The 17605-nt window shown below is 43.5% G+C and overlaps 1 protein-coding gene across 1 annotated transcript in view; it reads right to left on the bottom strand.

Moving 5' to 3' along the window:
- EFCAB6 (EF-hand calcium binding domain 6) overlaps window positions 1-17605 on the bottom strand; it is a 3527179-nt gene that overhangs the window by 1771635 nt on the left and 1737939 nt on the right. The window contains exon 13 of the mRNA XM_044088493.1: window positions 16078-16149. Within this exon, the coding sequence (XP_043944428.1) occupies window positions 16078-16149 (72 nt within the window). The remainder of the gene's footprint in view (window positions 1-16077; window positions 16150-17605) is intronic.

Below are 17605 nucleotides of genomic sequence, written 5' to 3'. Positions count from 1 at the left end.
AGGGAAGAATAAGATTCTAAGGTATTTTTGCAACTGATCATACTGTTGCTACTTGCTGAAGGTTTCATAATTAACAATGAAAGTGAAACCAAGATATTGCATTTAACAGAAATCTGTTACATGCTGCAGTCTAACAGATTGTATTATACCTAGATTCCACTGGAAATTGTTTTGAACGTCTTCAGGTTGCAGAACAAGGTTGTGGCTTACAATAATTCATGGCTGAGTTATCATTACATAATAAATAAAAACGTAAAGATTTTTCCTATATAAAGAAGTTTTTGATCACTGGACTTAAGAACCTCCAATTTAGTCTATGTGCAGAAAACTACATTAAATGACGTTGTGTATGTATCTTTATAGCTGGAACCACAGTTCATCTTGTAGCTGAGGGCAATGATAAATTATTTTGACATATTTAAGTTTCATACTTTTACAGAAACATGGTCCTTTATGCTATGTCAAAAAAGCCAAACAGATGCAGAACAAAGCTTAGTTCATAGAACCAACACTGGATGCAGTATGAAACAAACCAAGCAACACTAATACTGAACAAGTGTTTAATAAAACAGAGCTTTCAGGTCAAACAAACCCTTTATCAGTGTATAAAATACTAACACATACTAACCATATTTATACTATCAAAAATCACACAGCCATTAATTATTCAATTAAACAATCAACTCCTAGTTAAGAAAAAGTAGTTATGTACCTACCATAACGTTCCATGTTAGTTGTCTTCTTCTCGCCTTCTTTCTTGCTGGTTGGGCTCGGCCATCTTCAAAAGCTCGAGAGCTGCATACTGGCTCGAGGCCATCCCATATTCTATGATGCATGGCGCTAGATACACAGATCTCATTTGGTAAGTCTAACTGCAGACATAATAAGGAAAGGATCCTATCCTGAAAAATATAAAACCTCCAGAGAGGCTAGGAGACAGAAACGAATAGCTAGAGAAGACTAAGCCAGTGAAAAACCATAAGGAACTCTTCTCGGTCTACAAGGATAGGGGGATGGAGGGTGGGACACAAGAAGAAATCCTGGTTGGCTCATCGGAACAAACTCTTCAGAACAGTGGAACCAAAATCTGCTCTGTTTCTGGAAACCACATCCAACTTATAATACGAAATGAAAGTATGTGGGTTGGCCCACGTAGCCGCAGCACAAATAGATTCCATGGGCAACCTAGCCTGAAAGGCCACAGAAGTGGCTAAAGCTCTGGTGGAGTGACCTTTTGGTTTAACAGGTAATTCTATATTCCTCAGTTGACAGATAAATGTGATGATAGAAGTCAACCATCTGGACAAGGTTACTTTTGAGACTGGAAGACCTTGTTTACCCTCAGCATAAGATAGGAAAAGTTGATCTGATTTCCTGATATCCTTAGTTCTATGCAAATAAAAGCGTAGTTGCCTGTGAACATCTAACTGATGCAATTTATATTCCGCCCTGTTGGAGTGGTCGGGAAAAAACACAGGAAGGTCTATGGACTGATTCAAGTTATTTTCTGAAGAGACCTTAGGAAGGAAGGAAGGATTAGTCCTGAGAGCAACCCTATCATTGTGGAACACTAGGTACGGAGGACGGGTACAAAGAGCCTGAAGTAATGGCTACCAGAAAAAGAGTTTTCCAAGATAAAAACTTCAAGGAACAAGATGCTGCAGGTTCGAAGGGAAGCAATATTAGAGAAGCTAAAATTAGAAGTTATGTCCTTACCATAACGTTCCATGTGGAGTGTTCATCTCGCCTTTGTTCTTACACCTGGGTTCGGAGCCGATCCTCGGCTCCGTGTCGCTGCAAGCTCTGCATCGAGAAGAAGCTCGAGACCAACCTAACTCCCACAATCCCCCTCTGCCTTTACCTCAGATCTAGTTTGCAAGCAAACCAGAAGTCAGAGAGAGAAACATACTCATGCAAAAACTACATAACTGCAAGAACACTTATACCTATATATACATATGTACATACATACATACACAACAATGCAGAAGCAGAATAAACCAGACCAGGCACCAAACTGTACGTTCTTCCTGAGGGTGGGAGGGTGGGAATGTAAGAACAAAGGCGAGATGAACACTGCACATGGAACGTTATGGTAAGGACATAACTTCTAAATGTGAGAGTGTTCGATCCTTGTTCTTACACCTGGGTAGCGTCCCTAGCTCCATGTTCCTGAGGAACTCACAGGAGAACGTTCTTGAGCACAGTGGAACCAAAGGTTGCCCTATCCCTAGAAACCTTGTCCACCTTGTAATGAGAAATGAATGTATGTGGTTTAGACCAAGTGGCAGCTGCACAAATAGTGTCTAATGGTAAACGAGCTGCATGAGCCAGGGATGTAGATACTGATCTTGTAGAGTGTCCTTTGGGTTTGAAAGGTAAGGTTTGTTCCGAAGTAGCATAAACAAATATAATGCAATCAGTTAGCCATTTGGAAAGGGTTCATTTGGTAACTGCTACACCTTTCCTGCTGTCCGCAAAGGCTATAAACAGTTGATCTGATTTCCTGTGATCCTTTGTTCTATCCAAATAAAATCTAAGTTGTCTATGAACATCCAACTTGTGTAACATATACTCTAACTTATTGGAGTGATTTTTGAAAAAGGTAGGGAGTTCAATGGATTGATTAATGTTATTAATAGAACAGACTTTGGGGAGAAAGGATGGATTAGTGCGAAGAGATACTCTGTCAGAGTGAAAAATCAGATAAGGGTGCTTAATAGAAAGAGCCTGAAGCTCTGACACCCATCTAGCCGATGTAATGGCCACCAAAAAGAGGGTCTTCCACGACAAATACTTCAATGGACAAGAGGAAGCCGGTTCAAATGGAGGCAACATCAATTTAGACAATAAAAGGTTCAGATTCCAAGGATATGTAGGAGTTCTAACTGGTGGTCTAATATGGAAAGATCCTTTCAAAAAGGCCTTACAAAGTCTGTGGGCCATAATAGGTGCCCCACATTCTTCCACATGAAAGTTGGAAATGGCAGCCAATTGCACTCTTAAAGTGGCAGGAGAAGCTCCTTGGTGGAACAACTCTGTTAAAAACTCCAAGATCTTATTTAAGGGAGCCGTAACAGGATCCAAATGCTGTGTATTTGCCCAAAAAACAAAGCGCTTCCATTTACTAGTGTAGGTCTTTGTAGTGGAAGCTTTATGAGAAGCCACTAGTATATTCTGAACTGCAGGTGAAAGATGATCAGACCTGGCTAAGTAGAAGGAGCAGCCAAGCTGCTAGATGGAGCGAGGAGAGGGGTGGAGAGCCCCTGATGAGTGGGTCAGTAGATCTGGCTCGGGTCCAGGATCCAGGGTCCCGAATGCGGTGTGCCCAAGAAAGGGAAACCAAATTTGACGAGGCCAGAATGGGGCAATGAGGATAATCATCCTTTGCAGGTTGTTGGCTTTCTGCAGAAACTTCGCCATCAAGGGGAAGGGAGGAAAGCGTACAGGAGACCGGGGCCAATCGTGAACCAGCGCGTCCTGGGGACTTCCCTGGAGGGTAATAGGGCAAAGTAGCTCCTGCATTTGGCGTTCATTGGAGACGCAAAGAGATTGGCCCCATTTGCGAAAAATCTTCTTCGCAACTGACTGTTTTAGGGACCACTCGTGAGGCAACAGGATTGCTCTGCTCAGCCTGTCGGCTATGACGTTGGATGACCCCGGTTTGTGCATTGCAATCAGAAAGCGACCCGTGGACTCCGCCCATTGCCAGATTCTCATGGCCTCTCTGCATAGCTGATAAGACTTGGTTCCCCCTTGTTTGTTTATGTACCAGACTACGGACATGTTGTCCGTCTGAACTGCAATAGTCCCTAGAGGAAGAAGGGGAGCAAAGTGTTGCAACGCTAGAAACACTGCCCTCAACTCTAGGACATTGATGTGCAGATTGTACTCTAAATTGGTCCATTTGCCTTGGACTGTCTGTCCCTGAAAGATGCCCCCCCACCCTATCAGGGAAGCGTCCGTGGTCACCGTAGCTGTCGGCGTGGGCACAAATGGTCTTCCGCCGGAAAGGTTGCAAGTCTGAAGCCACCAGTCTAGGTGTGACTTGCATGTATTTGTGATCAGAATTTCGTGTGTCAGAGGTAGCTGTTGGAATGACCATTGTGCAAACAGTAGCCATTGTAGAACTCTCATGTGCAGTCTTCCCAATGGTATCGCAATGAGAGAAGCTGCCATGAGACCCAAAACCTTCAGAACCAGTTTTGCTGGGGACTTTCTGGATAACAGAAGGAGAGAAATGTGGCTTTGTAGTGAGGCTATCCTTTCTGGAGGAAGTCTTAGAATTAAATGATGTATCCAATTCTGCTCCTATGAATGAGATATGCTGTGATGGCTGTAATGAAGATTTTTCAAATTCACGGAAATTCGAGATGGACACAAAGCTGTAGTGTGTAATCCCTGGCCTGAATTAGTTGGCTGGGTGGTGGCGAAAGGAGCCAGTCGTCCAGATACGGAAACACCTGGAATCCTAGGCGTCTCAGGTAAGACGCCACCACTGCCATGCATTTGGTGAAAACCCTGGGGGCTGAGGTCAGACCAAAGGGCAGGGCTCGAAACTGAAAGTGGCTGGCTCCCAGCCGAAGCGCAAGTGATCCCTGGACGCCCTGGCCATTTTGATGTGGTAGTATGCGTCCTTCAGATCTATTGAGCACATCCAGTCGTCCTTCTGTAAAAATGGAAGGATCGATTGAAGCGTGACCATTCGGAACTTTTCTTTCTTGACGAAGGTATTGAGGTTGCTTAGGTCCAGGATCGGCCTCCAGTCCCCTGTCTTCTTTGGAACTAAAAAGAACCTTGAGTAAGTTCCGAATCCTCTTTGGTCCACCGGGACTGGTTGGATGACTCTTTTTTCTAGCAGCTTTGAAATTTCTATAGCTGCAGGGTCTCGCAGATGGGGCGGTACCATCTGGGAGTCTTTTCTTTGGAATTGGGGGCAATAGGAAGGGTATTCTATAGCCTCTGGTAACAACGCTTTTTACCCAGTTGTCTGATGTAAGATTTTGCCAGGCCTGAGGGTATAAAGCTAAGCGACCCCCGACTGCCTCCAGAGCAGGACAGTCGGGCCTCCTCTCAGGAGTGCTGGAAAGGTTTTCCAGGGGGTGTATCCCTGTCACCTTGGTTTTGCGGACCCCCTCTGCCGCCAGGGCGGCGTCTTCCACCTCTGCCTCCTCCTCTGCCTCTAGAGGGGGCATCACCCTGTGTGCCTGGGAAAGATCCTTGGGGTTTCCGAAACCACATTTTTCCACCACGTTGCCCTTTGGGGTGCGGTCTGGATGGGGTGGAAAAACGGACTCCGACAGCAGACAGAGTCTTTCCCTCCTGCTCACACCGGGTAAGGGTCTCCTTTACTTTAGGGCCAAAGAGAGTGGCACCATCAAATGGGCGTTAGTAAAGGAAGACTTGAAGGCTTCCAAAAGAACATAAGCGCATCCAGGATTGTCTAAGAGCAATCACTGAAGCTGCTGCCCTACTCGATCCTTCAGCTGCGATGAGATCAGCCTCATGGACGAGTTTACAATGGATGTAAGGGTATTGAGATGTGCCGTAACTTTTTCTGAAATAGCAGCATCTGTAGTACCCTGGAGGGTATCTCCCAACTCTTTGATTAGATCCCTCTGTAGTCGTGTGAAGTGAGTCAAGTAGTTCAGGGATTGCATAGAAAAAGCCACTGAACTAAAAATGCGCTTCCCATACCTGTCCATCGTCCTAGAATCTTTGTTAGGCAGATGGACAGAAGAGGAAGATTCAGACATCTCCTTTTTCATGGCCGCTGCCACCACCATAGCGTCCACTGGCACTCCCTTTGTCAGATAAGCCTTATCCTGAGGGGCAGTAATATACTTGTTAGGCTTTCTAGGGACTGGCTCCACCGTGTCAGGCGTCTCCCACGCCGAGCAATCAGCTCCATCAACTCATCGAAGGGCGGAGTGACCCAGGAGGAGGAAGGGCGAGCACCGAATGCCTTCAGCAAAACTGACTCATCCTCAGAAGGGGGGAGGGCTTGCCAATCACCTCTCTGCTTTAGGATCTCCAGGATGTCAGAAAAGGAGACATCCTCTGAGGGTGACTTTGGGGACCCTTCTGACTCATCCAAGTCAGTGTCTGATATCAATGATTCTTGTGGAGAATCTAAGTGTCTCCTCTTACACAATCTTTTCCTCGGAACATCTTCGGTGGGAGCATCCGAAGAAGCCTCCGAGGAAGAGGGGGCACCCTCCAGGGGTGGCTGAGACACAGGTGCTCGACGCTTAGATGTAGCCGTGGGTGCAGAGGAGGATAACGGTCCTTTATGGGGAGGAGAAGCTATCTCTGCTGATTTGGTTGTCTGGGTAGACAACACCTTCCTCATGAGGTCGAAGGCCCCCGGGTCCTGAGTCGAGGTATCTCCGGTTCGAGGAAATGGGAAGAATCCCGAGACAGGCACGAAGGCATCGACCCAGGACGGAGCCGAGTCGATCCGAGCCGAGGCCCGAGAGGGAGAGTCGGAACAAACATCGGTCCGACTCTCGGTCCCGGAACCAAGGATGGATCTTTGGCTCCGAGACTCCGGTACTGGATCCGATGGAGTCGAGGTGAACGGCGCCGACCGAGAGAAGGACGGTTCTGGCACCGAGGGCTCCACAATCAGCAGATCAGCCTCTTCCGGCTCCGAAGACTGGATAGGTTTCGGAGGAGGAACAGATGGAGATAAGGGTAGGCCTTCGAGTCTCGACACCAACTGGGAGGAGACAGAGATGAGTTTGGATAAGGCCGTATTCTCCATTAGTTTCTGCACCACGCGGTCTACATCGGTGTCGGAGAGGGGTCTGGAAGAGCGCGTCGAAGGAATCGAAGACGGAGCCGACCTCAACAGTGTCGGTGGAGGGAGCTCCGTCACCGGTTCCAAGACTCGAGGCTCGGATACTGACAAAAGTTCAACACTCGGCCCCGAAGTCTGTGGAACCAGTGATCGAACTTTAACTGAAGAGCTCGGAGCCGATGACCTGGGCTCCGACGTCTTCGATTCCTTCGAGGATTTGGATGCCTGGTCTGATGCATCCAGAGCCTCTTGAAAGGTAGATTTTAAAGACCCTATCCATAAGTTTCCTGCCTATCTGTCATGACCCTTCCACTGAAAGAATGACAAATTGAACAGTCTTCTTGCAGATGGAGAGGGCCAAGACAGTAGACGCAGGAACTATGGTTATCAGTCACTGACATCTTTTGCCCACATTGGCAACGTTTAAAGCCCGACTTAGCTTTCTCAGACATCTTATTAAAGTAACAAGGTCAAATTTAATAAAAGTCAAATCCAGTAGTATGTCTAATCCAGTAAGTTTAGTCAAATCCGGTAAAAAGGTCAATCCAATAGTCAATCCAGTAACTATAGTGGGGTTAGGCCCCGAGGGAAAACTCTAATAAAGTTAAAATAACTTTATATGGAACCGAGGATTCCTCGAAACACTATAAATACACACACACACAGTCACTAGATAATATTTTTAAGAAAATTTCTTAAGAAATATAAGAAAAAATATAAATCTTAGCTTAAGGTTGCTCGAGCTCATCAAAGTGATGCGAACGCTGCAGCGGCAAACTAGATCTGAGGTAAAGGCAGAGGGGGATTGTGGGAGTTAGGTTGGTCTCGAGCTTCTTCTCAATGCAGAGCTTGCAAGCGGCCGACACGGAGCCGAGGATCGGCTCCGAACCCAGGTGTAAGAACAAACGACGAGATCGAACACTCTCACATTCAAATTTAGATCTCATGGAGGTGAAGGATCTCTCACTGGAGGCCTGAGCAGAGTGGTCCCTTTGAGAAAGGCTTTAAATAGCTTATGCGACATATTATTTCTCAACAGGCCAATGTTAAAATTTGAAATTGCAGCTAACTGAACTCTAACTGTAGTGGAAGCGGACCCAGAATGAAAGAGTTCCACAAGAAATTCCAAAATGTGGTGTATAGGGGCTGAAAAGGGGTCTATACTCTTAGTCTCTGCCCAGGAAGAAAAACATTTCCATTTACTAGCATAAGTTTTTCTGGTGGTAGACTTGTGCGATGATAAAATAATTTCGCGCACAGAGGGGGAGATATCTGGAAGCCTGGCTAAGGTTGGAAGTGGAGCAACCAAGCAGTGAGCTGGAGAGATTGCAGGGATTGGTGCAGCCTGCCCGATTGATGGATCAGAAGGTCTGGAACTAGGTCCGGAGTCCAAGGCTGCTCGAGAAGATGATGATGCAGGAACGCGAACTATATTTGTCGAGGCCAGTAAGGAGCAATGCGGATCATTTTGCTGCCCAAAACGGTAGCTTTCTGTATTAGTTTCGGAATAAGGGGAAATGGAGGGAATGCATAAAGATGTCCCTGAGGCCAATTGTGGACTAGAGCGTCTCTGGGGGAATGTCCGGGAAGTGGAAGGAGAGAGAAAAAATTGTTGCACTTGCTGTTGAACGGGGTGGCAAAAAGGTCGCAGCAAGGCTGACCCCATTTGTGGAATATTTGGTCTGCAACTATTTGATTCAGAGACCACTCGTGAGGCATGAGAATTGCTCTGCTCAGCCTATCTGCTATGACGTTGGACTTCCCAGGGATGTGCGTTGCGATCAAAAACCGTTGGGAAGAGATTGCCCACTGCCAGAGTCTGAGTGCATCTCGACATAGGGGGTAGGACTTGGTTCCGCCCTGCTTGTTGATGTACCACACTACCGACATATTGTCCGTTTGAATTGCAGTGGTCCTGGTAGGAAGAGAGTCCTGAAGAGCTTGCAACGCTAAAAGCACGGCTCATCTCTAAGACATTTATATGCAGGTGGTACTTGTGAGGTTGCCAGGTGCCTTGGACTGTCCTGCCCTGATAATGCCCCCCCACCCGATCAGGGAAGCGTCCGTGATAACCGTAGCAACTGGGGAGGAAGTACAAATGGTCTGCCCAGGGGCACTGATGTGGAGACCATCCACCATGCAAGGTGCTTTTTGCATGCTTCTGTGATCATAATCGTGTGGGACCATGGGAAACTGCTGGAAGAACCATTGGGTGAAAAGCAGCCACTGGAGAATCCTCATATGAAAACGAGCTAGAGGAACAAGTATGATCACTGCTGCCATGAGACCCAGAGTTTGGAGGACGAACCTGGCTTCAATTATTTTGCATGCTAATAAGACCTGTACATGTTGACGAATCACTAATACCCTGTCATTTGCGCCTCTAAAGGTGATAGGCTGACAGGGCAACAATGCAGACTTTTTGAAATTTATTGAGATACCTAGTCTGGAGCAAGACACTATAGTGTAGTCTCTGGCTCGCCGAAGGTGATGCCTGGTGATAGCAGTAAGTAGCCAGTAGTCTAGATATGGAAACACCTGGAATCCTTGCCGTCTCAGGTGAGTGGTAACTACTGCCATACATTTGGTGGACACCCTGGGGGCTGTGTTGAGACCAAAGGGCAGAGCTCTGAACTGGTAATGGCTGGCTCCCAGCCGGAAGCGAAGGAATCTTCTGGAGCATCTGTCCATTTTGACATGGTAGTACGCATAATGAAGATCTATAGAGCACATCCAATTGTCCTGACCCAGAAAGGGCATAATGGACTGTAGCGTGACCATCCGAAACTTCGTTCTTTGTACAGACCTGTTCAGTCTGCTGAGATCCAGAATGAGTCTCCAATCCCCTGTCTTTTTTGGTACCAAAAAGAACCTTGAGTAAATTCCGGATCCTTGCTGGTCTGCTGGGACTTGCTGGATGGCCCTTTTTCTTAGCAGTTCTGAAATTTCTTGTACTGCTTGATCCCTTAGATTGGGTGGAACATCTGGAAGGGACTTGTTTAACACTACGGGAGTGCGAACAAAGGGTATTCTGTAGCCTCCGGATATGACCGACTGTACCCATTTGTCTTGTGTTATGTCTTGCCAGGCTCTTGGGTACAGCGATAATCTTCCACTGACTGCCTCCAGAGGTGGGCAGTCGGGCAACCCTTCAGGGATGCTGGAAGGGCTTCTCAGAGAAGGATTCTCTGCTGCCCTGGTTTTGCGGACCTCCTCTGCCACGATGGTAGCATCTATTATTGTTCCATCCTCTGCCCCTGGATGGGAACTCACCACGTGTCCGGCAAGGCTCCCTGGGATTTATGGAACCACATCTTTCCACTCTTCTGACCCTTGGGATATGGTCTGGAAGGAGTGGAAAAACGGACTCCCACAGCAGAGAGAGTCTTGCCTTCCTGCTCACACCTGGTAAGGGTGTCCTTCACCTGTGATCCAAAAAGAGAGGAATCATCAAAAGGGGTGTTGGTGAAAGATGCTGTGAAAGGTTCCACAAAGTTACAAAGCCGCATCCAAGCGTGTCTCCTTAGAGCAATACCTGTACCCACGGCTCTACTCACACCATCAGCTACATAGGAAACAAGCCTCATGGAGGAGTTCACCACTGAATTAAGAGTTGCCAGCTGGGAGGCTGCCTTAGCCTGGGCCCCCTCAGCTGATGGATCTTGGAGGACATCTCCAAGCTCTTTAAGGAGATCCCTTTGAAGGCAGGTAAAGTGGCACAAATAATTCAGAGACCTCATAGAAAAGGTCGCTGAAGAGAACATCTGCTTCCCATATCTGTCCATCATCCTGGACTCCTTGTTAGGGGGATGGACAGATGAAGAAGTTTCAGCCAACTCCTTCTTTGTGGCCGCCACTACCACCATGGCATCAACAGGGACACCCTTTGGTCAAACATTTTTTATCCTGTGGTGCAGTTATGAATTTAGTGGGTCTTCTGGGGGTCGGTTCCACTGTGTCTGGAGCTGACCACGCCTTCCAGGCCACCACAGACATCAGTGGGTCGAAAGGCGGAGACACCCAGGAGGTGGAAGGTCGGGATCCAAACGCATCCAGGAACACCGACTCATCCTCGGAGGGGCTTATGGTAGTCCAGTTCCCCCTCTGCCTAAGCATCTCAAGGATGTCTGAGAAGGAGACATCTTCAGAGGGGGATCTCATGGACCCTTCCAAATCCTCTAAGTCGGTATCTGATGTGACAGACTCAGGGGAGTCAACATGCTTCCTCTTGCATTTCCTCTTACGAGGTGGCTCCTCTGAATGATCAGGGGAGGCCTCGGAAGAGGAAGATACACCCAAGGGGGTGCCCTGGAGTGTTGGTTCCCCACGCTTGGGGTCTGGAGGAGGGGCAGAGGCAGACGCAGGCACCACAGTGGGAGGAGCCGATGGGGATGATCGTGGGGCTGACGCAGGGGCCAGCACACTCCTCATGACCTCGAAGGCGTCCCTGCTCGGATGCCAAGAAGGCTCCAGTTCCGAAGAGACTGGAATCCCTCTCTGCACCGAGGGGGATGGCTCTGAAGCTGATGTAGGAGCTGAGCTCACCTGCGCCGAAGCTCTGAGGGGGAGAACGGGGTTGGACAAGGGTCCGATGCCACTCGTCCCCTCGGAGCAGACGAGGGAGTCTCGGCGTCCAGATCCTTCCAAGGACGGTATCAAGGAAGTGATCAGAGCCGACGACGGAACCAAAGGAGAAGGTATCGGTGCCGATGGTTCCACGACTCGTACCCCAATGAACTCTGGCTCCGAGCTCAAGGGAGGAGTCGGAGGAGGAATAACTGCAGACATGGATGGAGCAGACACCTGATGGGGGGGGCTGGACAGCATTTTTGCTAGGGCCTGTGATTTTAACAGCCTACTGACCACTCTCTCCACACCATGATCTGATAGTCTTGAGGACCGAGAAGAGTGGGACTGATGACTGTGATCCAACTGGAGCAGAGGAGACCTCGGAGCTGAGCATATCGACTCCAGGGAGGGAGACCTAGATCTCTTTTGACTCCCTGACGGCTCCGAAGAGAGAGTCGGAACCGACTGGGAGACAGGTAAATCGGTTCTGGCCAGAAACGAGGCTGAAGGAACAGCTTCACCCATCGACGGCTCCAAACTGGGGGCCGAAGATTTAGGTGGCTTAGAGGCCTTCACAGGCTGAGCCTTAGCCGGTGAATCCTGCTTAAGAAAACCCCATAGGATTAACTTATTTTTATGCTCCTGCAGGACTCTTGGGCTGAAGGCATGGCAAACTGAACAAGAGTCCTGCAGGTGCACGGCGCCCAGACAATAGACACAAGAAGTGTGACCATCTGTCAGAGACATCTTCTGACAGCATGAGTCACACTTCTTGAATCTGGGCACCTTGGTATCCTTGGACATCCCTGAAAAAAATAGAATACCAAGGACAATACACTAAAGTTATAACACCCAAAACACAGCAAGAATACTCACAATATTCTACTTACAAGCTAAATAAAACTAACTAGGTAAAAGCTACTTTTTTTTTTTTTATATAGAGAAAAGGAAAAAAGGTTAGCCTCTAATTTAAATGGCTACCTATGAGAAGAAAGTGAAGGGGGGAGGGGAAAACTAACTAAAATGAGTTTTCTAAAGGGATAGGGGAAGGATCAAGAAGGAATTATAGAATACAACAAGTATATATAGAGAAAGGTTGCAACTACTATTAACAATCTACACTAAGAAGCCTAATAATTTTTATCAAAAAGGATAAATAATGAAAATATCCGACCTGAGCCAGTAAGACAACCTCGCAGCAGAAGCGGCAAACGAGATCTGGGTATCTAGCACCAGGCATCATGGGATATGGGGTGGCCTCGAGCTTTTGAAGATGGCTGAGTCGGAGCCAAGGATCGGCTCCAAACCCAACCAGCAAGAATGAAGGCAAGATAGACAACTTATCAATAGTTTTAAAAGCACAGGTCTCTATTTCAAACACAATTGTTTATATCTTAATACAGGTTTTAAAGAAACAGTCTGATTTAAACCAGGTGATAGATCCGCACAAAAGCATATTATCCATTGCTATTCCTTTATCTCAAGCTTATTATTTAAATCTCCCCCTCGTATATCCTTATATACTATTATCTATCACCCTAAAAGAGAATTTATGTGCATTTCCATATATATATTAGTATGCTTGGCCAAGGAATTAATATCAGTCTTTCTCCTTATTTCTGAGTGTTGCTCAATTATTCTTTCCTTCAGTTTTCTGGTGGATTTTCCAACATAAAATGCCTGACATCTATTACAGGTAGCCAGGTATATTATATTTGTTGTAACACATGTTGCTGAATCAGAAAATATATAGTTCTTCCTAGTTACTGGATGTTGAAAAATATTACTGTTATTAATAACATCATAACAGCTACGGTTGTAGCAGGGAATGGTGCCTGATTTAACTGCTGTTACCCCACCATTCTTGACACATATCTTTGTAACATAGCTTCTGTTTTAAATTCTGACAATTTCTATATGAAAAACTAGGTTTTGTGGCAACTATGGGACATAACTCAGGTAAAGATGTTAATATACACCAGTTGTTATTAATAATCCTTCTTACCTCAGAAGTAGCTTTATTATATTTTGTAACAAACCGTAGCTTACCTATATCTAAATTTGTATCAGTAATTACAGAAGATGCTTCCATTGTGTTCATAGAGAAATAAGGTTTTGTACTGTCTTCCCTGCAGCCCAGAACATACTCAATTTCCATGTCCATGGACTCACTATTGTAGCCCCTGTTTATAAATTCATCCTTCAGTTCCTGCATTTGTTTCTTACTTTCTTCTATAGAAGTATGAAGTCTACTAATCCTAACAAACTGTGCTTTGGTGACACTCAAACACATGCGGGGCATGCATACTGCTTCAATGAAGAAATTTACTCCTGTGTGGATTTTTTATAAACAGTAGTTTGAATGTCAGTCCCATCAAATGAAATTCTCACATCCAGAAAATTAATACTAGTCTCTGAACATGTCATAGAGAAACGTAAAAAATCAGTGCTATTATTCAAATAATTTAAGAATACATCAAGTTCATCCTGCAAATTTTCTGGATGTTGTGGTGTCACCAAAGCCCAGTTTGTTAGGATTAGTAGACTTATAGAGAGGAGCTATAATATATTATTTCTCTATGAACACAATGAAAGCATCTTCTGTAATTACTGATATAAATTTAGATATAGGTAAGCTATAGTTTGTTACAACATATAACAGAGCTACTTCTGAGGTAAGAAGGATTATTAATAACAACTGGTGTATATTAACATCTTTACCAGAGTTATGTCCTATAGTTGGCATAAAACCTAGCTTCTCATATAGAAATTGTCAGAATTTAAAACAGAAGCTATGTTACAAAGATATGTGTGTCAAGAATGGTGGGGTAACAGCAGTTAAATCAGGTACCATTCCCTGCTACAACTATAGTTGCTGTGATGTTATTAATAAAAATAATATTTTTCAACATCTAATAACTAGGGAAAAACTATATATTTTCTGGTTCAGCAACAAGTGTTACAATGAATATAACATACCTGGCTACCTGTAATAGATGTCAGGTATTTTATGTTGGAAAATCCACCGGAAAACCAAAGTAAAGAATAACTGAGCACCACTCATAAATAAGGAGAAAGATTGATACTAATTCCCTGGCCATGCATATTAATATATATATAGAAATGCACATAAATTCTCTTTTAGGGGTGATAGAGTATATAAGGACATACAAGGGGGAGATTTAAATAATAAGCTTGAGATGAAGGAATATCAATGGATAATACACTTTTGTGCTAATGAATCACCAGGTTTAAATCAGGCTGTTTCTTTAAAACCTGTATTAAGATATAAACAAATGTGTTTGAAATAGAGACCTGTGCTTTTAAAACTATTGTTCTTAACTAGGATTTGATTGTTTAATTGAATAATTAATGGCTGTGTGATTTTTGATAGCATAAATATGGTTAGTATATGTTAGTATTTTATACAATGATGAAGGGTTTGTTTGACTTGAAAGCTCCGTTTTATTAAATACTTGTTCAGTATCAGCGTTGCTTGGTTTGTTTCATACTGCATCCAGTGTTGGTTCTATGAACTAACATTTATACTGTGTACCACCAGTAGTTGTACATAGCTATTTGGGCGCTGTTTTGCCACTCAGCTCAAAAGTATTTATATTTTGCATTTTCAGGCCACCAAACCTCAATAAATACCTGAATTTTATGACTAGTGTGTTCTTATGACATACAAAGAAAAATAATACCCTTTTATAATAAAATATTATGTTTTTGTCATTTTATCTATGTTACAGCAAAATATACATATTTTGCATGCTCGGACAGGCATGCACATATTTGAAATTCTGTTGTGAACTTTTTATAAAAGTTATTAGACTGAGCAAAACAAAATAAAATGTGGTATTACCCAGAGGTCTCAACTTGAAAATTTAATAAGAATATTCTGAAGCAGTAGAGAGACTCTTGTTATTTGAATTTAGACTGGAATTGGGGTCAACATGGGCTTTGCAAATTGATAGGATACAACATTTTCAAGTGAGTGAGCTGAAAACAAACAGGTAGCTTTTATTTATCAAATTACAATAAATACATGTTTTCAAAAACAGAAATATATAATTGTGTGATTTCATACAAAAATAATATGCATTTCTGTATAAAATTTATTTTTTATTATTTGTATATGCAGAAACATAAAAATGACATTAAGCATTAATCTTTTTATTAAAATTCACAATGCAGCTGTTCATTGGTCTTTGGGGAAAGGAGTCCATTATAAGGAAATTTGATAAAGAATTTTGCCAGTAACACTCACTGAAATATTCATGAAAAAAACTGGACCATTATGAAAATACATACTTTTATGTATAAACAACAAAAACAGCCAAAACTAGTGACTAAGGGACAGACCTTCGGAGAATGGTCAGCTAAGTAGTTAATTGCATACTCTTCAGAGAAAAGTGCTCACCTGAAGATTACATAAATAAAGGATGTCAGTTTTGCTTACTTACTGGCTTGTTCTTGTCTTATTTTTAGTTTAGATTAAAATATAGTTTAAAAAGAGAATGTAATAAAATCTCCATAAGAATATAAATGGATAGTCTTATACAGATAATATCTAAATGACATCTAAAACTGAATATCATTTTGATATCTCAAGCTCAAGTAGCAATGAAATTAAATTTGATAAATCAAAATACAATTTATGGTATCTGTGTCCCAAACTAGAAGAGAAATGAAATTGTACTTACTGTGTCCCATGCCATTGTAACAGTGGTGGCTTCCTTGATGGGCCTAGTAGAATGTAACCATTTGTGACCACCCTAAACAAAAATAAAACTGTTATTAAAGGTACTATTCGTTAATCCAAGATTAGGAATGATTTCAAAATTAGAAATTTCATACCATCTTTGTTCTTTTTTGGGAGGAGGGTTAGGAAAACAATTTAACCTTTCAATTAGTTACAGCAGCATTAACCATTTTTCTCTGCTAAATTTAAGGAGGTTGCTTTAATACATTTACTTGGCAAACTAGTGCAGTTTTCCTTTGGCATTCTGAGGTTTTGCAATTGTTCTATCTTAATGGATGACCTAGTATTAAAATGGTCTTCAGTTTCTAATGAACAATAGGAAATTATTTCATTTTTGCTGGCTAATAATTGTACAATGTTGTGCAGCCCACATTCACTAAAGAAGTTGAATTTGCCATACCCCTGTTGCTCTGTTCATTGCTCATAGAGGTGATACTCATACACCCCAGACAATTTCCTTCATCACTCTTGTGTCTCTCTCTATAAGTGATAACCTGTCACTTATACATTGACTGTCTGGTAAAAGGATATAAACAACACATATCTGCTATGCCATGCAGTACACCTATTATTAGCATTCTATGGTTACCATGGCAAAAACAAGTTCTTACAACTCTTAGAATTGTTGAAACTCAATTGTAACAAATCATAATACTTCTTTAAGTACTGTGCAGTATCATTATGTTCCCACCGAAACAATTGATTCATTCTGGAAACAGTTTCAGAGAAAGAGAATCCTTCAAAGTGACTGGCCAAAGCCACATTCTCCTCAGAATTTGAATCAGAAATCCTAGAAGATAAAACAGAGTTCTCTCTCTTCATAATCATTTTGTGGTTCAAGAGCTTAAACCTCTTAGTTCCTTTAGTTTTATGCATAGGTCTGGGTTTTATAGACAGGTCAGGTACATTTTTATCAACCAAAGGAGAAGCTGTGGATAGCAAATAATAAAGAGTTTATAGGATTTTATCTGGGAGGATAAGAGTGCAAGAGTCAAGTGGGCTAAGTTAATCCTTCCAATTGAACAAAGTAGTTTGAGATTACCTGATTTGAAGAGGTATTTCAGAGCTGCACAGTTAAGGCTCCTATACATAGCACAAGAATTCTATAATTCAACATGGGAAGGGATGATGATGAAACAGGGAAGCTCAAGAAATAAGTAGAGACTGGGATTTTGGATGCAGATCCTTAAGGAGAATAACAATAACCATATAGAATATTATATTCAAAAGGTAGAAGAATGTATTCTAAGAACTAAATCAACAGGGGAGTGGAGAAAGGTGATTCTGCTGATAGGGATGACTGCAAATAAGAGTACAGAGAATAGGCAAGAGAGGGATGGAATTTACTGGAGAAAGCTGGCAAAGGAACTAAGGTATTGGTTGGAAATAATTAGAGACGGAAAAGTAATAGAATGGTAAGAGGCCAAGAATACATTTGGACTGAAGGCTAAAGATTGCCTTTCTTATCA

This window comes from Protopterus annectens, chromosome 11.part0 (assembly GCF_019279795.1).
Source record: "Protopterus annectens isolate FY-2018-M chromosome 11.part0, PAN1.0, whole genome shotgun sequence".
NCBI classification, from domain to species: domain Eukaryota; kingdom Metazoa; phylum Chordata; order Ceratodontiformes; family Protopteridae; genus Protopterus; species Protopterus annectens.
The sequence above is the reverse complement of the archived record's forward strand: the minus strand, read 5'-3'. Positions and strand labels throughout refer to the sequence as shown.